The sequence below is a fragment of the Pseudogymnoascus destructans genome (assembly GCF_001641265.1).
Source record: "Pseudogymnoascus destructans isolate 20631-21 unplaced genomic scaffold scaffold_6, whole genome shotgun sequence".
In the NCBI taxonomy this organism is placed as follows: Eukaryota; Fungi; Ascomycota; class Leotiomycetes; order Thelebolales; family Thelebolaceae; genus Pseudogymnoascus; species Pseudogymnoascus destructans.
The window spans coordinates 620,778-646,504 of record NW_020167525.1 but is presented as its reverse complement, the minus strand read 5'-3'; the positions used below and the strand labels follow the sequence as shown (position 1 = coordinate 646,504).

Genomic DNA, 25,727 nt, shown 5'->3' with positions numbered 1-25,727 from the left:
CTAGACTACACCCGGTATTTCATGTCTCACTACTGGAACCAGCAAGAGGAAATACCCCAATTGCGACCGACACCGAACTCCAACCCGAGAATGAGATAATCGAATATGAGGTCGAAGCGATCCTAGACAGAAGGTTAGTAGGACGTCGAGAAGAGTTTTTGATAAAATGGGAAAATTACGAACCTACGGATAATTCGTGGGAACCAACAAGGAACATCAGCAAAGAACTGCTGGAGGAATATCGACGCCGCCATCCGCCAGCCATTGATCCCAAGATGCAGGGGAGTAGGCCAGTGGATCGGAGGAAGCGGGGGTCCCGGTCACAGACGAGGAGGCAGCGCTAACTGCCTGTTCCTCAGCCTCAACAGCGTCACGTTTCTCAGCAGCCACACGTTCGGCCTCCTCTGCCGCATCAAGCTCGTCGAGGGTTTTCAAACCTCGTCGGAGCATATCTTTACCACGGGTTCGGATGAGGCGTTTCTGCTTCCGCAGACGAAGTAACTTCGAAAGGGTTTCTTCCTCTTCGCGATCCAGGCGATCCTCCTCCCGTTCGAGCTTCACCCAGTCGGGATGCTCAGGACCCATACAGTCACACTTTTCTTTCAAGTTGCGACGAACGCACTCGGCGCACCGCCGTGAATCATTTGGAGACGACACGCAAGTAATGTTTCGCCTCACGCAGTTCGAGCAAGAATCCATTTCGGGTAGTTCGTATCCGTGGTTCTTTATTCGACGGACAAGATCGTTGCGTTCCTGGAGTTTGCGGGCAGTGTCAGTAGGCATGTTGCATGTTGAAGGACTCGCTGAGGAGCAGCAGAGTCCCGGGGACATGGACGTACTTATAGGATTCGAGACGAATGCCCAGGGGAAGGGAGCGAGTGTTACGACGGAACAAGAAGGCTGGCCAACTACAGGACAGGAAGGAGGGAGGTCGCATGAGACCGGCCCTGGTACCTGGAGGGGCAGCGGGGAATAGTAGTTCCGAAAGTATCACATGACGGACTCGCAGGATGATGAGAAGAGTCCTAAGAGTCCAGGACTCCGAGGACTCAAGTGAGTTCCCAAGAGTCCACTAGGCACGACGCCACTATATAAGTAGATAGTATTTCCTTAGATAGGAGCTTCGTGCTCAACTCAATACAGTATTTGTTATATACTAGTAACGTGTTACTTGAAGCCTTTGTGTCTGATCCCCTGCCTCCTCTGATAAGTAAACCTTTACGCAAGAGAACCTCTGTGTCTTCTATCGTTTAGAAGTCAGCGTTACACGTGAAGCCATTCGCTCATAATTGTTGTATTCATCCAAGCCTTCTGGCTCGCACGCCATTGCCCTCCCATTGATGGTATATCGATATTTCGAAGTGCGCGTGGCTGTTTATATTGTCCAATCATCCACACAGGTAGGCGATCAGTTCCAGAAGCATTAACACAAAAGACGAGGCTCATTCGAGTTTTCTCCTTCTTTAATCCTGGAAGCGTTTGTGTTGCAAGCCCTCGAGACGGCATCATCTTCCAGTATAGGCCTGTCTCGTCCATATTATAAACGTCCTCCTCTTGAAATTCACCAGCGATAGTTCGTAGAGCCTTCATTTCCTCCTCTGCTGTTTCTGGACAAGAGCCTCCTTCGCCGTGTTTTGTATGGACCTTGATATGATATCGTGCTTTAAATTGATGGAGCCAGCCAGTTGAGAAGTCTGGGCATTGTAGATTATCGTCGTTCGGTAGTTGTTGCCAAATCTCTCGAGCCTTTTCTTGTAGTATATCACCGCTTGTAAAGCCTCCACGCGATTGAATTCGTTGCTGCCATATAATAAGGAGTCGCTCTACTTCTGGCCACTGCCCAACTCGTAGTCGTGATCCCCTAGGTTGTATAGCTTTGTCTAGATCTTCGAAATGTGAGCTTAAAGACTCGGAAACTGTCGACTGACTGAGTTTATGGCCGTAGTTCTGAGAGAACCATTCGATACATTGCTTTTGAGAAGGCTTCGGGTGTTGTTGATGTGCCCACTTGCGTAGAGCCCGGCGTTGCTCAATAGTTATTGAAAATCGTTTCGTCATTTCAAGGTCTGAATAGGAACACCATAGCACGGATAAAGCGATATTCAGGAAGGGAGCTGCGATATCGTGATAATCGGTAATTGTATGGTGGTGTTGTCGGGACCAGGAAAAATATCGCAATAATGAAGTTATCGCTTAATCGAGAATCGTTATAACGGTGCTTTACTGTATTATAGTTCATAAGTAGTATTGAATGAAGTTATCAACGCTACGGTACTACTGAAAGATCCATAGTATAATGTGCTAGTAATGCAGATGTCTGATATCCTACACTCCTACCAAACCAATGCCTATATGCCCTGTATAAACCAAACGAACTCCGAGCCCTCCGATTCCACCGAAACTATCCATTGAAAAAACACCATTGCTAAAAGAAAGAGAAAGATTCGTTGCTACTGAGAATATTTGCGCGCTTCGGCACTCGGTGCTAAACAGAAAGGAAAAGCTTCGGTCATATCGAGGATTTACTGTATTGCTACACTAGATTAAAGACACTAAGAGAGGGATTCGTTGCTACCGAATCAAACCGAAATAAGTACGGTACCAGCTCTAGTAGTATCATCCTCGTCGTCACGGCGTAGTAGTGCTGAAGGTTTCGTGACATTCTTTGATTTAGAAGCATATTTTCGCTTTTTAGCTGCGTCGCGCACAGCTTTCGCAGCCTGTCGGGCTGCCTTCGTTGTAGGACCCCGGAATTTCTTCGTTGCTAGCGAAGTATCCGAGTCGTCGTTCGAGTCCTCCCGAATCATTCTCAGCTTCCTTTCGCCATATCCGAATCCTTTAGAAACAGTCTAGCATTTGGGCCCGAAGCCATCATAGCATTGTTCGCTATCGTCGCAAGATGTTCGAATGTCTTCGGCACAGAACATAACCTCGACAAGATGTCAGGAGAAGGGGGAGGCAGGCCTCCAGAAATAGTTGTTCGGCACACAGCGCAGCGAGCCGCGAACAACGCCGACAGAGGTGGCGGTATGAGATGTACGCGGGGTGGGGGAAGGACGTGCTGGAGATGTGTGTGAGATGAGATGTGAGATAATGGTTTGAGGCGGGAGGGGATAGATGGGTGGTGTCTTACCTGGTGGTGGAAGGAATTGACGACCGATCCATCCCCAGCCCAGGTGATGGATCGGTCGTACCCATATATGCACGCCGTCCCTTCCTCGTCGTATCTCTCTCCCATCTTCCTCAGGTCCTCACCACCGTACATCCCAGTCCGCCCCCCTTCGGCCCCCCTTCGGCCCCCCTTCCGCCCACTCATCGCTGCCGGGATCATCGTGCCCGCATCATCGTGTCCGCACCACGCCGGCGCTCCTTGGCGGTAGGGGCGATGTGCGTCCGTCGGAGCCAGTGAGGACGCGTGGTTTCATCGGCGGTGGGTTTGGTGGCTTTTCGATGGTGATGGTGTACGTAGGAGGCGTGGAGAGGACAGGATGGTGTTTTGTTCATAGCACAGTTCGTATGGGGAAGATGTTTATGGTGGGTTCTGTATACTCGTCGTTGCCAAACCGCCATCTTGACCGCGACGGTGCCTGGTTAGGGGTCTGTCAGAGCTTGCTAGAGTACCAGAAGTGATTTGATGCGGTTACTCATCTGTTTATGACTAGAAGAAAGAAGCTTTTGTTCTTTTTGCTATCCCTGATGAGTCTATCATCACCGTGTTGGCGCTGTTCTCTCCGTCCAGGTCCCAGTCTACCAGCCCGTGTCTAACAATAAAATAATTCCCACAACTACAACTGGCCTTTCCCTTCCCCTGTTGTACTCTGAGGTACCCAGTACTTTAGTTGCTGGTGGAGATGGCCGTTCTTGCATGTGGATGTGGTAGTAAATGAGGGATAGTGCAAAGTCCCCTCTACCACCACACTACTTCCACATCCCGTTGGCTGGGAACCCGATACTCCCTCTGTCCTTGGAATCCACCAGACAAATCCACAAACCTTCAATTCTTCTCCTCTCCACTCATACTCTGCTCTCCCTCCTAACCCTCTCCAACGACCCTCCTTGAGCTCAATCACCGAGCTACGAGCTATCACCGAGCTGCTGTCTCCGAAACAGCTGCCTCCCCCGGTCGACAAAAGACACACAACACCACACAAAGGAACGGCTCCGCGCCATCTTACTCTCTTTGAGCGTACATGCGCCCATCCTCCATCACGCACCTCCTCCTCCCCGTGTCCGCCCAAGCATCGATGCGCCCATAACCGCGTCGCTTCCCCCCAATCCCAACAGGTGTCGAGACAAACACAGTAGTGACAGAGAGAGAGCGAGAGAGAGAGACAGAGACGACACAGTCCGGATGGTTGCCCCGAGGACGCAGTCCGCCATGTCGGCGGCGACGGTAGCGTTGGCGTGTCTGGCACCGCTAGGCGTGTTGATAACGACACAGGTTCGGCCGGTGCAGGCGCTGACTATAGCCTATTGTGCGGGGATTAATACGGCGTCGAGGGCGGGAAGTATGTTCTTCGCACTTGCCTCACTCTGTCTGCGGCCCTGGCTAACTCCCCCCTTTCAGACTACAGCATCTACCAGTCCAATGGCCTCTGCCAGACCTTCTGCCAGCAATCGTTCGCCTTCGCCATCGTCCAGGATAATCTCTGCTGGTGCTCCAACTACGCCCCGGGCGCCTCCACGGCCTCGATAAGCAAGTGCAGCAATGAGTGTCCCGGCTACCCCGCCGATTTGTGCGGCGGTGCGGACTTATACGGCTACATCAAGCTTGACAAGAATGTCGTAGGGACAAAGACAACTGATGGGACAGGAGTTACGGCAAAGCCTGACAAGGTGCGTTTTCTTGTGACATATTTCCGTCGTCCTGTTATGGATCCATCCCTTCGTCCTGTTATGGACCTACCCCTCGTTCTATTATGGATCTACCCCCTCATCCTATTATGGATCTATCCCTTCGTCCTATTACGGATATATCCCCTTCCGTCGTTCCATCCTCCTTTTCCTAACATAACGTTGTCCCCCTCCCCTTTCCATCGTTGGTTGCCCCCTGTTGGAGCTTATCCTGCTGGCTGTCTGGAACCCGCGCTTCTGTTGCCTCCAGTTTGACATTGGTACAACAGGTCTCGGCGACGACTTCTAGCTCATCTACTCACACGGTATTGCATCTCCAATCCGCGCATGCGCTTTTCATATTTGGCGTCCTCGCCTTTTCGTCTTTCCCCTGTCCCCCCTCATCCCTCTCTCTCTAACCCAACCCCCCCCCACCTCTCTCCTATCCTCCCCCCACCCAACCACCCCGACCTCAACACACAACTAACACCCCCCAGAACCCAACAACCACCTCTCCACCAGAAAACGCCAAAGACGACTCCACCTCCTGGACACCCACCCCGATCACCAGCGTCGAGACCGTCACCGGCCAAGTCCGCGTCGTAACCATCACCCCCACCGCCCCCCCGGGCTATGACTCCCCCTCCTCCGGCGACAACAAGAAATCCCTCACCGCCGGCGGCGCCGCCGGCCTCGGCATCGGCATCGCCGCCTTCCTCGCCCTCATCGGCGCACTAATCTTGTTCTTCATCCGTCGACGCAAGCGTCTCGCCGCTGAGTCTGACGTCGGCCCGGCCCCTCCCACTCCGAATACGGGATACACCCCTCAACGCACTATGAGTGAGAACTCGCGGTACGTGCTCGGTACCGACGGGCGGCGGGTGGTGGAGGGCTGGGAGGGGCGCGGGGCGGGGGATGTGGCGGATACGCCTGTTAGTGCTGGGTCGAGGAGGAGCAGGTTGATGCCTGTTGATCCGAGGTTGGATCCATTTGCGCCGGTGTATCAGCAGGGAGGGCTGAGTGGGAGTCGGGAAAGCGTGGGGAGTATACAGGATAATTTTGATTATTCGCGCAGGGTGGTGAGGACGGGGCCGCCGATTTTGAGGGCTACGAATCCGGATGCTTAGTGGAGGCGGTTGAGGATGAGAACTGATGGGGGCGTAGTGGGGCTGTGTAGATATATGGAAATGGAAACAGATGGGTGGGAATTGTGGCTTTGAAAGGGCTTATTATGGCATCGCGAGGGTAAAAGCGAGATTTCTTACAATAACAACAACAAATGGATGGATCAGACTGTCACTGAACAGGATAGAACAACTGGACTGGATGGGAGAGTCGGAAAGGGGGCGGAATGTATGCTATAAATCGAATGGAATCAAATCCGAGGTAGAAAGGGAGCTATGGGATGGGGATGGGCAATATTTAAGGCACGCTTTTATTCACATGCATTATCAGCATCACCGCTATCACCACACAGGGAAATCTGGTGACGCGTTCCGCGTTCCCTGTGTGGTGATAGCGGTGATGCTGATAATGCATGTGAATAAAAGCGTGCCTTAAATATTGCCCATCATAAGTGAATAACCCAATAAGAAGCTCAAAAACCCCCATAACACGGCGTAATGCGGAGTAATCCCATAAACTTCCCACATAAGCACCAACAATATAATCCACCCTAACCTCACTTCTCCTCCTCCTCCGGCCCCCCCTCCTACTAGGAGTCCTAGCCCTCCTCTCAAACGAGAACAAGGTACCTAGTACCTGAACCCACCACAGAGCGAAAACCGAAGTCACGAATACACACCACCGCCAACTAGGAGCGAGGCTGTGCAGTGGCAGGATTGCGTGGCATCGGCGTCGCCATCGGCGTCGGCGTCGTCGACGTGCTATATCTACCGTTTCAGACTGCCGCGCGTGGAGGATCAGCGGGTGCTGACAGATGATTGTCTGTCCCAAATCCAATTCCCTTTTACGACTTCCCACGATCTGTCAATTACATCTACCCTACGCTACGAATATCACAACACACCGCAGGCGACGACGACAACGAGAGAACGAGAGAGATACAGGCACGCGTTCACGGATTCACGCGGCCCGTTCGGAACGCGGGTGCAGCAAGACGGTGGCGCTAAAGACGAATATTGGACCCTGACATCGTCTCCCAAGACGACGCGGTGCGCCGGGCCGATAAGTGAGGCAGGAACGCGCCTGGCTTCCACGCCTCTGCGACGGAACTGCTTCTTAATATACAAGGGCCTTATAAGAGCGGACGCGCCTGGACGTACGAGCGCTGAGCCGCGGGCCTGGGAAGGACAATGGTGAACTCTACGTGTAATGCGACGATGGAGGATTTGCGGAGTGAGTCCCCGGTCCACCCTGGTATTCCCGAGAAAAGCTAACAAATGCGCCGCAGTTACGGGCGAGCTGCCGGTGGCGGGGAGTTTGAATTTCCATCAGCTTGGGCTGATTATCTGCGGTTGCTGCACGACTGTGGCGATTCTGATCTCGGCATACTCGATTTGGATGCATGCGCTGAATTATACGAAGCCGAGGGAGCAGAGACAGTGCGTTCCCTCTTTACTGCCCCTTTCGTGACGGCCGACTAACACCTATCAGCATAATCCGCATCCTCCTAATGATCCCCGTCTACGCCATTGCGCGATTCCTCTCGTTCTGGTTCTACTACCACAGTGTCTACTTCAGCGTCATATCAGACTGCTATGAGGCCTTCGCGATCGCCTCCTTCTTCGCGCTGCTGTGCCACTACACCTCCCCCACGCTACACAGCCAGAAAGACTACTTCCGTGCCATGCACCCCATCAAGCCATGGGTGCTGCCCGTCAAGTGGTTCGCCAAGTGCTGTGGCGGGAAGAGGGGCATCTGGCGGACGCCGAGGAGCGGGTTGACCTGGTTTAATATTGTGTGGGCGGGTATCTACCAGTATTGCTTTGTGAGAGTCGCGATGACGATCACGGCGGTGGTGACGCAGTATTTCGATGTGTATTGTGTGGGGAGCAATATGCCGTGGTTCGCGCATATGTGGGTGAGTCGTCCGTCTCTCTGTCCACTGTATACCCCACTAACACGTAGGAGGTCCTGTTCATCAACGCCATCGCCGTGACAGTAGCCATGTACCTCCTAATCCAATTCTACATCCAGCTGCGCGTCGACCTAGCCGAGCACTCGCTCTTCCCCAAAGTCCTCGCCATCAAACTCGTCATCTTCCTCTCCTTCTGGCAAACCTCCATCATCTCCATCCTCACCTCCTCCACCGTCCCCATCCTGCAAGCCAACGCCTACCTCGCCTTCCCCGACCTCTACGTGGGCATCCCCTCCCTCCTCATCTGCGTCGAAATGGCCCTCTTCGCCATCTTCCACATCTTCGCCTACCCGCACGCCCCTTACAAGCCCGGCGCCCACCACTCCGGCGAGTCCGGCGCCTCTAAATATCCCACCGGTGACCCCGACGACCTCGGCCCTAAACAAGGCGGCTTCCTCGGCGCCCGCGCACTCCTCGACGCCCTCAACCCCTGGGATATCGTTAAGGCTTTCGGGCGCGGCATTCGCTGGATATTCGTCGGCGCGCGCCGCCGCAAGCAGGACGCGAGTTATGCGCGCGACGCCCGCGATGCGCTGGCGCTGCAGGCGCATGCTGCGGAGTTAGAGGTGGGGAGGGGCGAGGACACGGCCTACCGACCTCCGATGAACCAGCCGATCGCGGAGGAGCCCAGTCGGCGGAAGTTCCGCCCCGCGGAGTATGGTGGGGAGGAGAACGCGGGGCTGATCTCGCAAGCGGCTGCGAATCCGGTGGATGCGCCGGAGGCCGGGAGGGAGTCGCCGAGTGGACCCGGGAGCTTGTATAGGCCGAAGGAGCAACGGTATGATGGTGCTGCGGGGCAGGAGTTTGGGGGGGCGGCGATGGGACAGGGGCTCCAGGAGAGGTATGATAATGCGCCGGCGCCAATGTTTGGGGGGTTGATTTCGAATGTTCATCCTGCGCTGCGGGAGACGCCCGGGTTGGCGCTGAGTCATGATGAGGTCATCAACAACCACAGACAACCCATCATCGCGCAATGCGCCAACTCAACAGCCACCACCCCGCCGCCACCCTCTCCGCCACCCCGCCCATAATGAGACCTCGACACCAACGGCCAATAATGGGGGCGTCATGAAGGAAAAAGCGGGAGTTACAGAGCGTTTGGGATTTGGATTGGGGTAATTGACTGGTATATAGAGGAAAGGGATGTAAGGAAGGGAAAGGGGGAAGGAAATGGTGTGTGTACGAATGTGTATGTATGTAGTGTAGCTTGATAGCCAACACGTGGAAATGGAAATATCTCAACAACAACCCCTTTCCTAGTGGCTGTTGATTGTGGTCTGATTCTTCGTTCTTGCCGTTCCTGTCATTCTTACGACTGGCGACATCAAGAACGATAGACGACGGCAAGAACTATGGGCGGTAAGTTCCCCGCCCTTCCACATGTCAACATCACGACGAAACCCTTACACCACCGTTGGGGAGGTCAGCGCAATCTAACAACTGCAAACACTGATCTACCTTCGGGCCCGCTCTCGTAATGGTGTTGGATTAAAGATACCCCTTGGGATCGAACAAGAGCTGTAGCTGAAGCATCTGAATATAAACTTAATACGGATGGACGTGGTAAGTCGATCATCATATATATGAATGCCGATTTAGGTATCTACTACACTCCAGATTTCCAAACCGCCACAGTACCTCCGTATTGATAAACATATCCTCATAACTCCATAATTCACCTCTACCCCCCAAACTCACTCACCCGCCCATCAACCTAATAATCATCCCCACCTCCCCCTCCTTCATCATCATCTCCCCCTTCCCCACCATCATCGAAATACTGCTCCGCATCATAATCCCCACCCATCTCCTCCTCATCATCCTCATAATTATAGTCCTCCTCTTCGCCCTCCTCCTCGCCTTCCTCCTCTTCCCCATCCTCCTCCGCCGCCCCATCCAGCTTCGCCAGCAACGCACGTTTCCGCTCCTCCTCCGTCGCGCCCGCAAGCCCCGGTTCGCGCGCCAGGATTAGCTTCTTACGGATGGCGCGCGAGATGGTGCCCCGTGCCGCGAGGCCATCCGAACCTTCAAGCGTGACGTGGAGTTCCGCGGGGAAGAAAGCTTTGACTGTCCAACACATTAGCACTCGTCCACTACGGCTTCCAAGGTGGCTAAGACTCACTGAACGGCCTCCCTGACAACATAGGAATCGCCCTCTCCTTCCTGTCATACTTCATCGTATATGTTGGCACACCCACGAACGGATCCGTGTCTGTGCGCCCCCGCATCTCAAAAAGCTCGTTCTCCTGCTCCTCGCCGAACACCTTGGGCGCCGTATTCGGGTCTCGCGGCGGCGCCTTCGTGTATAGAGGGCCATGATGGATCTGCTCGCGCAGGTCTTTGTAGAGACGCACTGCGCGCTGCTCGGTGGGGGTGGCGGGGGAAGCGAATGGGATTGTGTACTCCTGTGGTGGGTGGGTTAGCTTGTGCGATGCGTAAAGTGTGCGATGCGTAAGGGGGGGGAAGTACAGGAAAGAGCTCGGTGGGGGCTGAGGCGGGGGGGGGGGGGAAGTACAGGAAAGAGCTCGGTGGGGGCTGAGTCGAGGGTTTGCGTGGGATCGTATTCCCAGGAGACGCCTTTGAGCATGCCTCCTCGGCCGCCGCCTCGGCCGCCGCGCGACATTTTGGTGGTTGGCGGGGCGCTGGGTGGGTGAGGTTTTTTAATCAGTCGAGATGGTTATTCCGGCTGGTATGACTGGGATGAGTCGTAGATCCGTGGCGGTATCAGCTGGGGGTATTCCAATGCGTCTAATTGTATACCAGCTGTAATATATTATTTAGAGAGATATGGCGACCCGTGAAGAGCGGCATTGAACGATCGAGATATACAACAGCTCCATTACGTTGCGAAAGAATGAGGTCGGCGGCGAGGCTGAGAGAAATTTGGCGGCGCGATTTCCCCCGCAGGCTAAGGCGGCAGAATCCCGACCGCCTGCCATTCTAGGTTTGTCAGCCTTCCTCCTCGGCTTCGTCGCCTCGTGTGTGCCTGGCTTGGTTTATTCGGACTTCACCTTTGACATATCACAACATTGAGAAATTTGGGAAGGTAATTTTGAGCAAAACGAAGAATAAGACTGGACTTTTGAAGGATGGAGAATGCACCGATAGATGGGTTGGAGGCGCTGGAGAGGCACCTGAAGGTCCTCGTTGAGAAACCCGAGACGCCGTTTGATGCGAAGCTGTTTGATGATGTTGAGCTTCAATTTACGCGTAAGTGGATAGTCTTTCTTTTTGTCGGCGAGGTAGAACAGTACTGTTTGGCCTATCCCTTCCGATGATCTCCTGGAGGCGCTCCATTTTCCAAGAATGAAGCGGGGCAAGAGGGGGATGATACCCTCGCCATCCGCTCAGTGTCCCTGATGGCGACCTGCGCCCATCCAGCCTCATCCACATCACGAACCAAGCTAACATGCAACAGCAACCAACACCCCACCCCTCCTCAACCGCCTCCTCCCCGGTCTCACCGCAACCCTCACCCTCACACCCCATGACCCCACCCCCGTCGCCTCCCTCGCCTCAAAACTCCTCGCCCCCCTCAACTTCACCACGCTTCTCACCATCGCCCCCCCGCCCTCTTTAATACTCGCCCTCTCTTCTTCTCCCCCTCCGGACTCCTCGCCCTCGCCATCTTCGAGAAAGCCGCCTCATCCCCCTCCAACGTCGCCCTCCTCGCCACCCACCCCGACCTAATCGCACAACTCATACGAACCTGGCTAGCCAGCCCCGCCGTCGGGGTCGGTGAGTGCGCGACACAGCTTCTCGGCGCACTGCTGGCGACGGACTGCCCCGCGCCACCTCTCCGACGCGATGATGGGGTTATTACGTTCCCCCCACCTTCGAAGGCGGGGCAGGGGCAGGGCTTGCTCTGGCGCCGCATCTTCGGAGAAAAGGATATCTACGCTTCGATATTTGCGATGTGCAGCGCTGCTACCCTGGAGGAGGATGCCGATTACCTCCCCGAGCGCCAACGGTCGCTTGCACAGGGGCGGCTTCTGCGCCTGCTCCCGTCACTGGCAGTACTGGATCTGAGCACGCTCTCGCGCTCGCACTTTCCTGATGCTGAGAGGAGCTACGGCACGTCGGGGAAGGGGTTGTTGCATTTTGCTGCGGTAGAAATGGTGGATCACGACGATGTGCTGATGCATGTCACGCTGCTTGAGTTCTTTGGGGAGCTTGTGAGGGAAGTGAGCCGTGTTGTGCTTGGGAGAGAAGAGGAGGCGTGGTTGAGGGGTTTGGTGGAGGAGGCTGGGGTGAGGGATCAGTTGGTGGGAGGGATGTTGGAGGCAATTGTTGGGGAGGAGGGAGTGACTGGGGAGTTGGTGGAGCTGTTGAGACGGCTGGGTATTAGGGGCGTTGGGGAGACATGAGGGCGGAGAGCTGTTGCCGGGTGGCTGCAGCTGTGGGTGGATTTTCATATAACTCTCGCCGTGTATGGACGGAAGAATACGTCAGGGTTCACAGAGCGACGCGTTAGATTTGAAGATCTATAGCAGTTATATAGGCAGCAGTTTTCAACCATGGGAGTGTGGTATAGAGGATATGACGATAATCGTTTCTTTTCCCCTAGTTTCACTCATCAGTGCGATGATATAATTTAGCATCCTTACCCATGGCCACCCTCGATTGCTTAGTTGGAAATATCCTTAGTTGATACTAGAAGATAGCGCGGATTAAGGCCATGAACTCGTTAAGCTCCTAGTGTAAGGATCCCTCCCTTAATTGCCACAGGTGCGGCTGAGGGTTGGTGGATGTGAAAGGATTAGGATTACCGTGATGCAAGATGAGACCACCAGAAACGCCAAGCGCTCAGCCTTGACAAGACTTCCCCCATGCTCATGATTTGGCTGCTATCGCATTACAGCTCGGCCTATGTTCAACACATCTCAACTCCCGAGCCAGCATCTATGGCGAAGATTCACCGGGAGGGAGTCACTACTCTCTGAGAGCGAATGCGCTAGCGGGGACCGGCGCGATCTGAAGTACAAACCCCACCCAGTCTCCACCTCTTTCACAGCGCGTTCTGACTACGAGCAGCATCATCTTCGTCCATGGCCTCAGAGGGCATCCACGCGGGACATGGTCGCATCTACGGCCCACTTCTACGACCGGTCGCAACGAAGACACAGATACGCGCACCAACAAGCACAAGAACATCAAGACCTTCTTCGGGCTGAAGAAGAGCAAGAAAGAGACGGACGGCAGCGGGTTACCGTATCTATATACCTAAGTTCCGGGAGAGCGAGGCTAACCAAGCCAATCTACTGAACAATAAATAGACGAAAGACCTCCGGCGCGATCACAGTATCAGGCACGCGGTGATTATGACATGGCAGATTTCATTCGATCAAATCCAACGGACGAAGACCGAAGCTGCAAATTTGCTTGCGCTCATGAGCATGTTTGATAGACAGAGTATTCCCGAGCGGCTGCTACATGATAACACAGACCGGTTACTGTTTCAGAATAGTATCGCGCCGCTGCTCCAGTTCTCGCTGATCCGAGAGCAATCTGAAGGCGGTGCGTTCGAGATGCACCGACTGGTGCAGCTGTCGACCAAGAAGTGGGTAGAGTTGAACGGACAGCTAGAGAAATGGCGGAGCGAGGCGATCAGAGTTACAGCTGGAGAACTGGGCATCCCGTCCGCTCTGCCATACATAACTTAAGCTTGAAGTGGATTAATACTCAGGACAGTGCCATTTGGACTAGCGGGTGAGCGTCGCCGCCTCAAAATTGGAAATGATATGTTCGTGGCATTCGACGACAAGGCCGCCTCCCAACCATTATCTGGTATCGCTCGTTTTATACTGATGTATTTATAAGAGCAGCAACCGGTGCAGAACATCACCGTCATCATCATCCCACTTCTTGTGTCAGCGATTAACTGTCAGTTGCGTCCCTGCACCTCAACCAATGCCAAGATGCTGTCATTCCTTACCATCAACAGCATTATTGTGCTGACATATGTCGCCACGACGCTCGTCGCCTCTGCTTCTATCAAGGGAAGGCATATGGCACGTGATACAACCCCTCTAGAGCCATTTGACCCCAACACTACCAAGTACTGCTCGTATTGGTGGGATACTGAGGGAAGCTTCACCTGCCAGGATTTTGTGAACGGTTGGGGCCTTACTCTGGCAGATTTCACTCGATGGGTATGTCCCTTCATACCTTCCCTCGCGGTATTATATGTAGCTGACATTCTGCACTCTAGAATCCATCTATTACAGCAACATGTGGGAACTTCAAAACCTCTGGTCAATCATACTGCGTTGAGGTCGATGGCGAGCCTGTACCAACCACAACCCTTCCGCCTATGAATACCGTCACGAGCCGCATCTTAAGCTCAACTGCAATTACAACAACAACCTCATCTGGAAATGGCGTAGCCACTCCAACGCCTACGCAGCCAGGCATGACGACAAGCTGCAATGCCTTCCGTCTTGTCAAGAGTGGCGATCAATGTGGAAGAATCGCCGCAAGCGCCGGGATAAGCCTTGACGATTTTTATGCTTGGAATCCTTCTGTTGGCACAACATGCGCTACACTGCTTGCAGATGATTATGTCTGTGTTGGCGTTATTGGCTGTACATTAATTTCGCCTTTACCATCAGGGCAATACTGCGGCAGGATTGGTGTTCCAGTTGCCGCATCAGGCTCAGGAAAACTTATTGGATATTCTACAGGCAGTCCCTACGTCGCATCTGTTGCAGCTGTTCTGCGAAGTGCTTGGATACGCCTGCCTGCACAGGCTTCTACGCTACTCCAGGAAGCAGCTGCAGTTTGTACTATGGGCCAATTTCGTTTTCTCCTAATGGAAACGCTGGATCGACAGCATTTTATCAACAATCTTGCTTTCAATGTCCCCCGATAGTTCCGATCGCGAATACTTGCGCAGTAACGAATTGGAGTTTCAGTCGCTGCATCAGGTGCAGGAGTACTCATTACATACAACACTGCGAATAATCCTTATATTTCTAGCGTTGGTGTTTGTGCTGCACAGTGCCTAAATACGCTTGCCTGCACAAGCTTTTATTTCGCACAAGGAAGCAGTTGTAGCCTACACCACGGACCTATTTCGTTCTCTCCCAATCGGAATCCTGGCTCAGCTCCTTTTTATGAAGCTTCCTGCTTTTCATGCCCCTCGAAAGCTACTTGCGCAGTCGCATCACCTCTACCAGCCAACTACTACTGTGGATGGATTGGAGTTCCAGTCGCTGCATCAGGCACAGGAGTTCTCACTACATATTCTATGGGTACTCCTTATATTTCTAGCGTTGGTGTTTGTGCTGCACAGTGCTTAGCAACCTCTAGCTGCACGAGCTTTTATTTCAAGGAAGCAATTGTAGCCTGCACTACGGACCTGTTTCGTTCTCTCCTAATGGGAATGCTGGATCAGCTCCTTTCTATGACGTTGCTTGTTTCCCCTCCTGTAGATGATCGCATTTTATATAGTGGCGCTAGAATAGTTTGATTCTCGAACAATTTACGACGACGAACGTATCAATGTGATATTGACCCGAGTCTTTCCTTTTATGACATCTCTGTTCTACTAGATGGATTCCAGTATAATCCCGCGTATTCTAGGCTACCTGAGTACAACTGGCTTCACGATATTATAAACGGCTGATCCCTTGGGTCAATAGACTACGGAGGGCTGTTTTCCCCTGCGGCGGAAAATGGAAGGAAGTAGATAGGAGCCTCTCTTCTCAGATAAAAGAGATCTCTCATGAAGCAGAAGGACATGAAGGTGGCAGATTAGATGGGCCAGCTTAACTGTAATTGTAGAAGTCAGTGCAAAGAATGTTTGTTCTCTACGAAGTTGTCCAGAGAATTCCATATTACACGTATCAACACGTATCGGATTTCATACAACAACCGGGTGTACCGACAAATGAAGTCGCGGACAGGTAAGCTCGATCCAAATATTTCGATACTAAGAAAACAGCTAAGCTCTGCCCACAATTGCGTGCCACAACGAGTATCCTCGGTCATGCCCCTATGTGGCCTCAGTACATTGGTCAACTGGGCTTGTCGTAGACTGGGGTATGTGACTGGCGCAACGATGCACACGCAACACCCAGAAGCGCGAGACGACAAGGGACAAGAACGGCGAAAGCGACAGCCCAATGCCACGCCGAGAAAAAGCTTTGCAAGAAGGATAGAAGCTACGTAGAAGCATCCACAAAGACCATTATAACTCCACATGAGTATCTCCTATCATATCATACTGATCCGAGATACCTTCCTCGGCACAATACGTCCTATCCATCCTTGTTCGCAACCAGAACGCGGCTCCTTTGGAGGCCCCATACGTCCGGTCATCCGGTATCACAAGCTCGACGTGATCCGCCTTGCCGTTTTCCTTCCATTCCGCAGTCCTAGACTCGCTTGCACAAAGCGCTGGTATGGCCCGGACGACATCATGCACGACATCCAGGAACTCAGGGGTATCAGCTGCCTCTCCCGCTACCAACACTGTAAACAGGAGTTGACAATGGGATCCCCGATCTCGCGTCATGTGTTGCTTGACAAGAGAAAGGAGAAGCGCTTTCAATTCACTCCAAAATTGTGCCGGGGACGTTACTTGACTCTCCTTGTCGAGCCCATAGCGAGGGTCTATCGATGCAAGGTGGTTGTCCATTGAGTTGAAGTAATAGCACTTACTGCGTTGGAAAGACGTATACAACGAACGGTTGGTGAAGCTTTGCAATACGAACAACGCGTCAGCCATCAAGACTATACACCGGATAATGGAGGTAAGTATCCGTCACCAACCTGATAAAAAACACAGGACCCCCCTACGCCGCCCCTCCTTCCATCCCGTGGCCTGCACACCACTGCTTCTTACACATCCACCGGTCTTCACTCACCAACACAGTATTGATCTCACCAAGCTAATTCTGTGCATCAGCCCACCGGCTCCACGGCTCAAGGTCCGCAAGCAAAAGGGCATCGTTGACGACACTATCAGCTGGCACCTGGTTATCCAAGGCCACCATCCACGGGGCGGTCACCGCGACTGCCTCGATCTGGATCTGCAAAGCCGTTTCGGAAGCCGTCTTGAGCGCGGCAACCATCTCGGCCAGAACGGCGCTCTCGTTGGTGGGGGTGCAAGTTAACGAGCCACTCCCCACCGATTCAGTCGCTTTCAGAACTAATTACAGATACGAATTGACGATGCCTATTTACTGACTTTACCCCTATTTTTTAGCCCCGAACGCCACATTCGTTGGCACTGTTAGCCCGGCAAGGACTTTTGGTACACGCCTCCGTACATGGCGTGTTTGTAGTAGCTTGATTACCTGAACATAAACCCCACTTCTAAGACAAGTTCACATCCGTACCTTCTATTTACAACCTTCTCATACCATCACTACCCAAAACCTTGATAACGAGTCTCTTATAGTCATTAAAGCCTTTTACCCTCTAAAGTCTCTTTCAATATGAGCTTTGGAAGGCTTCCGTTAGAAGTACAACAAATTCAGAGCAGCAGTCCTCTTCTGGATATATACACTCACGCCCCAGAAGTCTTAAAATCACGACCACTTTTACAGCACAAGACGTTAGAACTTCCCCATGGCCACCCAAGCCCAAAGAGATGGATAAGTCCAGGAGGATGGGGGGCGAGACACATAAATGACAATGCTCCATTTAGTCTTTGGGATGCGACTACGAGGACATATCGCATGCCCTCGCAAGAAGAGCTCAAGTGGCTCCGTGCAAGATTTGGCGACGGGGCGATATCACAACCCGGAGGCTGGTTTATGACCATCGAGACGATAAACCCTCCGAAGCTTATACCTCTTACAATTGGGTGTATGCCAGTAATGTTCACTGCCGTCGGAGAAGACCCGCTACCCCTCACGCCTGACAACCATTATTCAAACCCACGAATTCCAGACCCATGCGCGGAAGTGTCATGGGAGCCAATGACGTTCCCAACAGTCAACCATAATGTTTCCATTCTTGAGGCCCTTCAGCCCATCGCCAACGTTTGCTCAATAATATACATGCCGTACTGGACGATCGTTGAGCTGGAATATAATGATGGCCGAGTTTATGAAGCAAAATCTCTACCAGGAACGGTTGGAAATCGAACGACGCTTTATCACCACGAGGAGACCCCATGGCATAAAAAGATGAGCCAAAGAACACTAACTCGAACGTTCGATCCTGCCCAACACCAGTCTGGAGCATCTATGGTGACTTCACCACAAGACCGAACAAACTACCTAAAAGAGTTCTCATTTATTAGCCCTGGCTGTCGACTAGAATCAGGATTCGGCACTGAAGGCTCTCTATATGAGAGAGTAAACGCCGGTACATCAGCTGGAGTTAAGATCCGGAATCATAACGGGACCGAGGTTCTTACGGTTTCACACCATGGCTTCTTAGGTTCGAATGATGTCTTCCATCCTACAGCGTCAGGGGAGAAGGTTGGGGAAGTGATCGATACAAGGCCTGAGCTTGATATTAGCCTTGTTAAGCTAACACCCGAGGCATTAAGGACATTCAAGAACGACTGTTATTTCCAGGCAGAGACCCCAAGGGTACTTTTAAACGGGGCTGACATTAAGCCAGGAAGCTGGGCAGAAGTAGATGGGATGTCCTCAGGTCTTATTTCTCTAATGGCTTATGCACCAAAGTTCATCAAGCCAAAGCGTCCTCCTGGGCATCCTGACATAAAATACCGCCATTGGAAGGTTGACACAGTCAGTGCAGTTTTTGGTGTCGTAAATGCCATTATTTCTGACGGGATGTGTGGGGCGCCAATCGTTGATTGCAAGACAGGTGGTGTACAGGGTTTTTTTCACTTGTCAGATGGGCTCAACTGCTATGCTGCCCATTTGGATGATTTAGTTGCAGAAGGATGGGAAATTGCTTAGTTAGCAGGGATACTCGTGCGAATGGGTTGAAAGGGGCAAAGCATCACTAAACGTCGCGGAAGAGGTCTCGCTTAATCGCCGACAGGTCTCTGCATATCCGGGACCTCTATACCATGTGTTAGTATATTGAAGAGACTGGATTTTGTCGTCGGTACGTATGCGATGGCCTGGTCAATGGCGGGCGTCTCCTCGGGGCGTCAGATGGACGGTGGCGACTTGACTTACTCATTGATAAGTTTTGAATACCGTCCATGATATCATCTGTGCCTGGACCACTCATTATGTGAGGGACTTGAGGTAGGAGGTATCGGTGAGCGTTGTGGGTTTTGGGGTATAGAAGCAAGTTATACACAGCCAGCTCTCTACAGAGGAAAAGACCTTTGACCATAACGATGGTCTAGCACTGCATCCGCTCGAGGCGAAAACCGTCTCTCAGTTCGTCCGCATCAAATCCAAGGACGACCAGGAAGACAAGCTCGTCGCCCAGATCTCTGAAACCCCCTCCCAACGCCCCAAGCGCGAACGCCTCTACTGCGATCTCTGCCCTGATCGTGAAGGATTTCGTGGTGTTTATGAGCTCGGCCGCCATAGGGATCGCCAGCACAAGGATATGGTTAAGAAGTGGGTGTGCATTGAGCCGCTTGATGGGACTGAGGAGGAGTTCCGTCCTATCAACTCTCTGGTTAAGTGTAAGGCGTGTAATCAGCAGAATAAGAAGTACAACGCCTATTATAACGCTGCTAGGCACCTAAGGTGCGTGCATTTCGTCCCTAAGACCCGCGATCGCAAAAAGGCGGATGGAGGTGATTGGCCTCCGATGGAGGAGCTAAAGAGGTGGATGAAGGAGGTGTATGAATCCTCTGATGCTGCACAGCAAGATGACGATGGCGAGTCCGCTAGCGAAGACGACGTCTTCATCGCTGGCCTCGAAGACCCAACTAGCATGTCCATCTCCGCATCTCAGTCATCGAATCACATGATGTTTTTCGATCAGAGCTTCCTCTACCCCACCGCCGCAACCGACGCGCCCATGTTCGATTGCTCCTCCTCTGGCGGCTCGAGCTTCTCGACAGCTCCTCTTTTGACAAAGATGAGAACTCGCTCGGCCAAATCCAAGCAGTGAACTTACGTTTTCTGCACTCGTCATCCCTCACAACCACTGCAACTGCAGGCCAGCCATCTCAGCTGCATAAAAAGTTTGCGGGCCCTCACAAATGCGAGCGGATTAGCCCGTCGACGGGCAAATTGTGCAACGCCACTTTCCACTGCTGTACAATCTCAGGCGTCACGAGAAGAATATTCACAACGAGCACAAGGTCTCCTGTCAGTTCTGTAAGAAGACCTTCCGTAAGGATTACATGGCACAGCATATACCTGCGTGCATTTGGAGATCGAAGCTCCTAACGCGCTAGTTCATCCCCTTTCTGCCGTCGCTAATAATAATCGTGGTGTGGATATATAATGAAAAGGGAAGTCTGGGCTGTTGCGACGCTTCTTAGCGATTCTGGTGCAATCCTCCCAAGCCAACTCAGGGAAAGGTTTCTGAGCCCGCGAGTGAGGGTTACTTTCTTCAGTTAACTCATGGTTGATGACCCAGGAGAATACCGGTTTTATTGAAGTTTGTGGATTTGCAGATTGCGATATATTCGTTGTTAAGGAGGCAATGAAAGTAATGAGCAGGTCTCCAAAGAGCGCGTTGCACATCATGCGACCATTCCGGAAAGCCCTTCGCATTGTCTCAATGGCGACGGGAAACTGGTTCTAAGAACCTTGTACAAAGGGATGTACAGCAAGAAAGGCATGAGTTGTAAATATGGAGATCGTGGTCCAGGCATGCCCAAAGTTCACTTGGGCTGGCTGAGAAACTCCAGAATCGGGACCCAGAATGGAGTACAGTATATAGCGCAGTATATAGTAATAGAATCAATTAATTTGGCTACAGGAGTCGAGGACAAGGCCAGAAAGCACAAGGTTTTAGCTGATAAGCCAGAGGAATATCATTCATGTCCATGACGACTATGCTGTCTTTGCTCTCCCTACTCTGTCCCAGAAGGCTTGTATGAAATATCATCGGCGGACAGTCGCGCACGGACATTTCGCTCATCATCGTCAAACTTGTGTTCGTCCTCTGAATCCAGTTCCTCTGGTGGTGTTCTCGCTCGACGTCTTTTTTTGGCCCCATGTTGCAAATTCTCAACGAACCCTTTGGTTTGGTTAGCTTCTAGCTCCTCTTTCTCAGCTTCATCAAGGCATTGGCACAATGCCACTGCATCTATTAGGATGGCGTCGTTGAAATCTTTAGCTAAGACCTGAGGAGCAAAGTCTTTCAGTTCAAGCCTTAGTCCTCCACCTTGAGCATTTCCAAGTTCGTCTCGGAAAATCTGAGTCGAATCAGCATTGCTTTAAAAGTTGGATGCTATAATATGCATACATGGCAATCTACCTGCGCTGCCTCTAGTTCCACGTCTCCATTCGCATTTGTGACATACTGCGGCCGCCATATTGTGACTGTCGCTTTCTTCGTCTTGTAATCAAGATCCAAACCAACGACCACGCGAATGCTTCCGTTCGTTTCTAGAATGTAATCATCCGCTAAGTGGGATATCACTTTGGTCTTCTGAGAGTATGACACTTCGATGATGACCCCTGGCCAACGTGCCTCTTCATGTTTAAACTCAGCATCAGGTTGGCGCTCAATAAAAGATTGCTTGCCATTCTCCGCTGTCCGAAAGATCAATCTCCCGGACCCATTGTGCTTTATTTTCTGAGCAAAAGAACTTGATTGGGTTTCGCTGCCTTCTATAACACGCAATCTATTCTGTACCAGTTCAACGACCCGCGCAATAAATACGTCGTGTTTTTGTGTGGGCATTCGTATAACAAGAAGGCTATTTGCAGAATCGTAATCGTACCTACAATAGTTAAAATTGCACCAACAACAGTGGGTTCAGAACCATTCAGAACCGTGCATACCTGAGTTTTGCTTCTCTGAACACCCAGAGAGACTCGTTGTTTTTGAGCAGCTGAAGCAATTCGTTGTATTCGCTAGGCTCCAGCTTCACTGCAAACCAGGGACTTTGCAAGACGTCTCTACCGCTCTCCTGGAGTCGTAACCGTTGTAGAATATTCGCCACGCGTTTCGACGGCTTTGAGTCTGTCGGTGGTGGGGTTAAAGGTTCGGTGACGCTACCGGGCGGGGTGAACTCCGTCGAAGCGGTATTGCAATCACGCTGCATGGCCATGAGCGATTATAATGGATCGGGTAGAGGTTACGACATCTGCAAGCTGTGGTGAAGCATGTTGGTCGACGATATTGCCGCGTGCGTGGAGAAATAGGCAGCTGTTTTCCCCATGTGCCTGAGCTGTGACCGAGAAGTCATGTGGTTCTTGAGCGCAAACGTGACGACATTGCTTAGTCATTGTTTACGTTCGCGCAACGTCCAATGTCCACTGGCTGCTGCCTGAGGCCTGGACAATGGCAGAGACGGTTGGAGGCCAAGATGCACCGCGGCAATCATTGGGCGGTGTTGTTGACACTACATATCGACATCGTATCAGAATATGCTCAGCAACTCGAACGTTCCGTGACCTGTCCTGAGGACAGGTTGTCAAAATCAGCTCTTTGCCATGACGACCCTCGAATTAGATGGCCGCAAGCCCATCACATTCATATCTGCCGAGAAAGAGGAAGCCAACATGATTCACCAGCTGGGTTACGCTCCTGCGGCAGCAGAGCTCCGGCAGGAACTTTGGGAGGAGAGAAGAGAGATTGAAGCCATTGCTAAGCATCACCTTGGATTAGGAAGTGAGCCGAGCTACACTGTCCTCGAACAGTCGACATGGATCCAAGGCGGCTTCAATATTTGCGTACCTATTGAGGCAAATCTCGGCAACTTGTCGAAGAAACTTATCTTTCGATGTCCGATGCCACACAAGCTTGCCGAAAGCATATACCCTGGCACGGTAGATGAGAAGCTAAGCTGTGAGTTGGGAGCATATATGTGGATACAGGATAAGTGCCCTGATATCCGTATCCCTCACTTATACGGCTTTGGCTTCTCGGAAAGCCGACATGTGAGCCACCTTCCTACAGTCCATTCCGTGCCGTTCCTAATTCTGTTTGGAGCCTAGTTCGCCCAATTTACCCACGCAGAGCACCGACCTCTCCATGTGCGCCTCTCCCGCCTGTTCTGGCGGTGCTTTTATAGCCTCTTTCGATACCCTTCCCTGTCACAATATACGCCCCACCAGAAGAGGACAAATTTCCCTACACCCTATATGCTGCTCGAGTATATAGACTCAAGAACGGGTGAGATGCTTTCAAACACGTGGAAGGAACAACGAGAAGACCCGGCCTCCCAGGAGGCGGTTGTTCCAAGGCATATCACGCAACGTCTTTTCCAAGCTTTCAAGCATTGATCTTGTTACTCCTTGTTTCTGAAAAGTCAGTGAGGTGCTAACCTCTGACTTATCCCTGAGTTCTCGGACTCAACATTTGTTACAACTTGTCTAAACCACTCCACTACATCATACACCTGATTGCTGCGTTGTGGAATAGTCTAAGCTACGACCCTTTCGCTCTGTTTCCTAAGACAGTGTTGTCATACTGACATTCGTTGCACTCAGTTTGCTATCAAACTCAAGAGCAAACTTAGAAATCTCCTCCTCAAACCTACAAGTCACCATACATATCTTGGCTTATCACACCAACAACAGAAGCAATACTACTCAACGATTGCTGCAAACTCTTCTACTACATCTGTTTATGCTACATACATCACGGCATATCATTTGGACACTCATTGAACAAGTTATTAAGAAAATCTCCTCCTTAAGGGGGTGGGCCAATACTACCACATGGCATATCTCTACCAACTAGAGGCCTAGGAACATGAACGATAGCTCTAGAAGCTTCTACAACCCTCTATGATTCATTATACGTTATCGCTCCTTAGTTACCCACAAGATTGGTTAAGTTATGACATAATTTGTCTATAGGTACTCTGACCTTGGACCTCCTTTTAACTTCCTATAGGCTAGGAACCCAAGAGATGGTTCTATGGGATTCTCTTATGTTCACTACATGATTAGCAAGCTAGTTGTGGGTCGCACTTGATTTCTAATACATTTACCAAGCCTGGTTAGTCATGGAAAGTCTTGGAAAATGAGAGAACTACACTCCTTTGGCATAAATAGGATTGCCCTTTCCTTAAGAAAGGGCAAGCAGGCAATACAGTAAATCGACTATCACATACTTCCACGTCTTTTACAAGCTTCCAAGCATTCATCTTGTTACTCCTTGTTTCTGAAAAGTCAGTGAGGTGTTAACCTCTGACTTACCCCTGAGTTCCCAGACTCAACATTTGTTGCAACTTGTCTGAACCACTTCACTACATCACACACCTGATTGCTGCGTTGTGCCTAGTGGACTCCTGGGAACTCACTCGAGTCCTCGGAGTCCTGGACTCTTAGGATTCTTCTCATCATCCTGCGAGTCCGTCACGTGCCTAGTGGACTCCTGGGAACTCACTCGAGTCCTCGGAGTCCTGGACTCTTAGGACTCTTCTCATCATCCTGCGAGTCCGTCACGTGATACTTTCGGAACTACTATTCCCCGCTGCCCCTCCAGGTACCAGGGCCGGTCTCATGCGACCTCCCTCCTTCCTGTCCTGTAGTTGGCCAGCCTTCTTGTTCCATCGTAACAAGTCTAAGCTACAACCCTTTGGCTCTGTTTCCTAAGACAGTGTGTTGTCTTAGTAAAATCATCCCTTCCTTGGGTGGCTAGATTCTCACATCTGGTGCACCCACCATTACAAGTGTGTTGTCTTAGTAAAATCACCCCTTTTTTGGGTGGCTAGATTCTCACATCTGGTGCACCCACCATTACATACGACCGGCCTGGCGAAGACCTACCTAGAGCCCCAATACCTGTCCGCTACACACGGGTTCCATAGCGCCGACGAGATGATGGATCTACTAGGTTCATACTATCTCACAGGCAACGAGATGGAACAGGCCAGAAACCTCTTCGACGACCTGCAAATGGGAGAGAAGGGACATGCAAGCGAAACCTTCCCCACGTTCAAAGCCCGCTTCCAAAGCGCAGCTATCACAGGACAAGTCGCCGAGTCAGAATGGTTTCAGTATATGTGGAATAAACTGACCCCCCAGTTTCATAGCCACGTTGCAGTTATCAAAAACCAATGGAAGGAAGATTACCACACTATGGTCCGAGACCTCACTGCCTTAATCAGGAACAGCGCCGGAACAACGAATTGAACCCGCTCCCTGCCACCGCAAGGACTTCCATACGGCCTACCGATACAGTCAAGGCGTCAGCGTCAAGACCAGCTCGAGCCACACTGGCCACGTTTACTAGGACCCCGTTCCTCCCCAAGCCAGCCATACCGGAATGTGTGAGAACCGCAGTCCCTGCGCCCTCAGGGAACTGTCTCAAGTGTGGCAAGCCCGGCCATTTCCAGGACAAATGCCCGCTCAATGCTACTGTCAAGGAGATCGACCGTAACAACCCTGTTACGGCTACAGTAACATGATGTCATGGTTACAGGGCCAGGGCCTAGTAACGTGACGTGTGAGTCACAGGGGGCAAGCGGGGTAGGCTGCCATGTGATGGGGCTAATGGATAGTTGCAGAAACTAGTGGATACTGGTGTTACGATATCAAGTGCGCCTTGCAGCTCGAGTGGGGGTTCAGGGGTGTGGGGAGCTTTCCGGGGTTGGAGCGAAGTTTTCAGTTGTGGAGTGAATTCTCAGAACTGGTCTCGCTAAAGAGAATTCACTCCACAATAGCTGTATATAGATCGAGCCACTGCTCGAGTGCTCCTCTTCTCTTTCCTTTCTTCTCTAGATTGAGTTTAATTCATAATACCCAACTGGCGCCCTATGCCT

General features: G+C 51.8%; 16 protein-coding genes across 16 annotated transcripts; 10 read left to right on the top strand and 6 right to left on the bottom strand.

Moving 5' to 3' along the window:
* Positions 1 to 1,166: 1,166 nt before the first annotated feature.
* Positions 1,167 to 2,252, bottom strand: VC83_09615 (uncharacterized protein). The gene has a single exon (XM_024473028.1). It carries the CDS (start codon positions 2,056 to 2,058, stop codon positions 1,264 to 1,266), a length of 795 nt encoding a protein of 264 aa, XP_024328796.1. The 5' UTR covers positions 2,059 to 2,252; the 3' UTR covers positions 1,167 to 1,263.
* On the bottom strand, positions 2,231 to 3,756 carry VC83_03360 (uncharacterized protein). Its single transcript, XM_024467008.1, has 2 exons — positions 3,134 to 3,756; positions 2,231 to 3,061 (listed from the first exon to the last, which is right to left on the bottom strand). Exons 1-2 carry the CDS (start codon positions 3,329 to 3,331, stop codon positions 2,810 to 2,812), a joined length of 450 nt encoding a protein of 149 aa, XP_024325744.1. The 5' UTR covers positions 3,332 to 3,756; the 3' UTR covers positions 2,231 to 2,809.
* Positions 3,755 to 6,312, top strand: VC83_03359 (uncharacterized protein). Its single transcript, XM_024467007.1, has 4 exons — positions 3,755 to 4,508; positions 4,568 to 4,836; positions 5,124 to 5,159; positions 5,331 to 6,312. Exons 1-4 carry the CDS (start codon positions 4,352 to 4,354, stop codon positions 5,958 to 5,960), a joined length of 1,092 nt encoding a protein of 363 aa, XP_024325993.1. The 5' UTR covers positions 3,755 to 4,351; the 3' UTR covers positions 5,961 to 6,312.
* Positions 6,313 to 6,323: 11 nt separating this feature from the next.
* On the top strand, positions 6,324 to 9,114 carry VC83_03358 (uncharacterized protein). The gene is made up of 4 exons (XM_024467006.1): positions 6,324 to 7,191; positions 7,247 to 7,397; positions 7,450 to 7,876; positions 7,927 to 9,114. The coding sequence occupies exons 1-4, from the start codon at positions 7,149 to 7,151 to the stop codon at positions 8,962 to 8,964; spliced, it is 1,659 nt and encodes a 552-aa protein (XP_024325992.1). The 5' UTR covers positions 6,324 to 7,148; the 3' UTR covers positions 8,965 to 9,114.
* A 342-nt stretch (positions 9,115 to 9,456) lies between these two features.
* On the bottom strand, positions 9,457 to 10,943 carry VC83_03357 (uncharacterized protein). The gene is made up of 3 exons (XM_024467005.1): positions 10,449 to 10,943; positions 10,056 to 10,338; positions 9,457 to 10,000 (listed from the first exon to the last, which is right to left on the bottom strand). Exons 1-3 carry the CDS (start codon positions 10,554 to 10,556, stop codon positions 9,648 to 9,650), a joined length of 744 nt encoding a protein of 247 aa, XP_024325987.1. The 5' UTR covers positions 10,557 to 10,943; the 3' UTR covers positions 9,457 to 9,647.
* Positions 10,944 to 11,703, top strand: VC83_03356 (uncharacterized protein). The gene is made up of 2 exons (XM_024467004.1): positions 10,944 to 11,143; positions 11,352 to 11,703. Exons 1-2 carry the CDS (start codon positions 11,023 to 11,025, stop codon positions 11,621 to 11,623), a joined length of 393 nt encoding a protein of 130 aa, XP_024325986.1. The 5' UTR covers positions 10,944 to 11,022; the 3' UTR covers positions 11,624 to 11,703.
* A 144-nt stretch (positions 11,704 to 11,847) lies between these two features.
* Positions 11,848 to 12,300, top strand: VC83_03355 (uncharacterized protein; the record flags this gene model as incomplete). Its single annotated transcript, XM_024467003.1, has 1 exon — positions 11,848 to 12,300. The coding sequence occupies one exon, from the start codon at positions 11,848 to 11,850 to the stop codon at positions 12,298 to 12,300; it is 453 nt and encodes a 150-aa protein (XP_024325683.1).
* Positions 12,301 to 12,802: 502 nt separating this feature from the next.
* Positions 12,803 to 13,160, top strand: VC83_03354 (uncharacterized protein; the record flags this gene model as incomplete). The annotated part of the gene is made up of 2 exons (XM_024467002.1): positions 12,803 to 12,912; positions 12,968 to 13,160. The coding sequence occupies 2 exons, from the start codon at positions 12,803 to 12,805 to the stop codon at positions 13,158 to 13,160; spliced, it is 303 nt and encodes a 100-aa protein (XP_024325682.1).
* A 94-nt stretch (positions 13,161 to 13,254) lies between these two features.
* On the top strand, positions 13,255 to 13,596 carry VC83_03353 (uncharacterized protein; the record flags this gene model as incomplete). Its single annotated transcript, XM_024467001.1, has 1 exon — positions 13,255 to 13,596. One exon carries the CDS (start codon positions 13,255 to 13,257, stop codon positions 13,594 to 13,596), a length of 342 nt encoding a protein of 113 aa, XP_024325991.1.
* Positions 13,597 to 13,851: 255 nt separating this feature from the next.
* VC83_03352 (uncharacterized protein) lies at positions 13,852 to 14,804 on the top strand (the record flags this gene model as incomplete). Its single annotated transcript, XM_024467000.1, has 2 exons — positions 13,852 to 14,085; positions 14,145 to 14,804. 2 exons carry the CDS (start codon positions 13,852 to 13,854, stop codon positions 14,802 to 14,804), a joined length of 894 nt encoding a protein of 297 aa, XP_024325990.1.
* Positions 14,805 to 16,124: 1,320 nt separating this feature from the next.
* VC83_03351 (uncharacterized protein) lies at positions 16,125 to 17,010 on the bottom strand (the record flags this gene model as incomplete). Its single annotated transcript, XM_024466999.1, has 2 exons — positions 16,125 to 16,373; positions 16,912 to 17,010. 2 exons carry the CDS (start codon positions 17,008 to 17,010, stop codon positions 16,125 to 16,127), a joined length of 348 nt encoding a protein of 115 aa, XP_024325989.1.
* Positions 17,011 to 17,376: 366 nt separating this feature from the next.
* Positions 17,377 to 18,819, top strand: VC83_03350 (uncharacterized protein; the record flags this gene model as incomplete). The annotated part of the gene is made up of 1 exon (XM_024466998.1): positions 17,377 to 18,819. The coding sequence occupies one exon, from the start codon at positions 17,377 to 17,379 to the stop codon at positions 18,817 to 18,819; it is 1,443 nt and encodes a 480-aa protein (XP_024325988.1).
* Positions 18,820 to 19,429: 610 nt separating this feature from the next.
* Positions 19,430 to 19,942, top strand: VC83_03349 (uncharacterized protein; the record flags this gene model as incomplete). The annotated part of the gene is made up of 1 exon (XM_024466997.1): positions 19,430 to 19,942. One exon carries the CDS (start codon positions 19,430 to 19,432, stop codon positions 19,940 to 19,942), a length of 513 nt encoding a protein of 170 aa, XP_024325765.1.
* Positions 19,943 to 20,232: 290 nt separating this feature from the next.
* On the bottom strand, positions 20,233 to 20,553 carry VC83_03348 (uncharacterized protein; the record flags this gene model as incomplete). The annotated part of the gene is made up of 1 exon (XM_024466996.1): positions 20,233 to 20,553. One exon carries the CDS (start codon positions 20,551 to 20,553, stop codon positions 20,233 to 20,235), a length of 321 nt encoding a protein of 106 aa, XP_024325766.1.
* Positions 20,554 to 20,733: 180 nt separating this feature from the next.
* VC83_03347 (uncharacterized protein) lies at positions 20,734 to 22,311 on the bottom strand. The gene is made up of 3 exons (XM_024466995.1): positions 21,793 to 22,311; positions 21,251 to 21,731; positions 20,734 to 21,200 (listed from the first exon to the last, which is right to left on the bottom strand). Exons 1-3 carry the CDS (start codon positions 22,059 to 22,061, stop codon positions 20,856 to 20,858), a joined length of 1,095 nt encoding a protein of 364 aa, XP_024325771.1. The 5' UTR covers positions 22,062 to 22,311; the 3' UTR covers positions 20,734 to 20,855.
* VC83_03346 (uncharacterized protein) lies at positions 22,312 to 23,334 on the top strand. The gene is made up of 2 exons (XM_024466994.1): positions 22,312 to 22,893; positions 22,946 to 23,334. Exons 1-2 carry the CDS (start codon positions 22,447 to 22,449, stop codon positions 23,114 to 23,116), a joined length of 618 nt encoding a protein of 205 aa, XP_024325772.1. The 5' UTR covers positions 22,312 to 22,446; the 3' UTR covers positions 23,117 to 23,334.
* Positions 23,335 to 25,727: the final 2,393 nt, after the last annotated feature.

Bases quoted from the DNA above. Each gene is read 5' to 3' on its own strand.
- VC83_09615 (XM_024473028.1), bottom strand. From the start codon at position 2,058: ATGACGAAACGATTTTCAATAACTATTGAGCAACGCCGGGCTCTACGC.
- VC83_03360 (XM_024467008.1), bottom strand. From the start codon at position 3,331: ATGATCCCGGCAGCGATGAGTGGGCGGAAGGGGGGCCGAAGGGGGGCC. The intron at 3,062-3,133 runs GTAAGACACCAC...ACACATCTCCAG, and splicing joins TCAATTCCTTCCACCACCAG to CACGTCCTTCCCCCACCCCG.
- VC83_03359 (XM_024467007.1), top strand. From the start codon at position 4,352: ATGGTTGCCCCGAGGACGCAGTCCGCCATGTCGGCGGCGACGGTAGCG. The intron at 4,837-5,123 runs GTGCGTTTTCTT...TTGGTACAACAG, and splicing joins TTACGGCAAAGCCTGACAAG to GTCTCGGCGACGACTTCTAG. The intron at 5,160-5,330 runs GTATTGCATCTC...AACACCCCCCAG, and splicing joins CTAGCTCATCTACTCACACG to AACCCAACAACCACCTCTCC.
- VC83_03358 (XM_024467006.1), top strand. From the start codon at position 7,149: ATGGTGAACTCTACGTGTAATGCGACGATGGAGGATTTGCGGA. The intron at 7,398-7,449 runs GTGCGTTCCCTC...AACACCTATCAG, and splicing joins AAGCCGAGGGAGCAGAGACA to CATAATCCGCATCCTCCTAA. The intron at 7,877-7,926 runs GTGAGTCGTCCG...AACACGTAGGAG, and splicing joins CGTGGTTCGCGCATATGTGG to GTCCTGTTCATCAACGCCAT.
- VC83_03357 (XM_024467005.1), bottom strand. From the start codon at position 10,556: ATGTCGCGCGGCGGCCGAGGCGGCGGCCGAGGAGGCATGCTCAAAGGC. The intron at 10,339-10,448 runs GTACTTCCCCCC...CACCCACCACAG, and splicing joins CCCCCACCGAGCTCTTTCCT to GAGTACACAATCCCATTCGC. The intron at 10,001-10,055 runs GTGAGTCTTAGC...TGTGTTGGACAG, and splicing joins GTTGTCAGGGAGGCCGTTCA to TCAAAGCTTTCTTCCCCGCG.
- VC83_03356 (XM_024467004.1), top strand. From the start codon at position 11,023: ATGGAGAATGCACCGATAGATGGGTTGGAGGCGCTGGAGAGGCACCTG. The intron at 11,144-11,351 runs GTAAGTGGATAG...AACATGCAACAG, and splicing joins TGTTGAGCTTCAATTTACGC to CAACCAACACCCCACCCCTC.
- VC83_03347 (XM_024466995.1), bottom strand. From the start codon at position 22,061: ATGGCCATGCAGCGTGATTGCAATACCGCTTCGACGGAGTTCACCCCG. The intron at 21,732-21,792 runs GTATGCACGGTT...TAACTATTGTAG, and splicing joins TTCAGAGAAGCAAAACTCAG to GTACGATTACGATTCTGCAA. The intron at 21,201-21,250 runs GTATGCATATTA...GATTCGACTCAG, and splicing joins CAGCGCAGGTAGATTGCCAT to ATTTTCCGAGACGAACTTGG.
- VC83_03346 (XM_024466994.1), top strand. From the start codon at position 22,447: ATGACGACCCTCGAATTAGATGGCCGCAAGCCCATCACATTCATATCT. The intron at 22,894-22,945 runs GTGAGCCACCTT...TTCTGTTTGGAG, and splicing joins GCTTCTCGGAAAGCCGACAT to CCTAGTTCGCCCAATTTACC.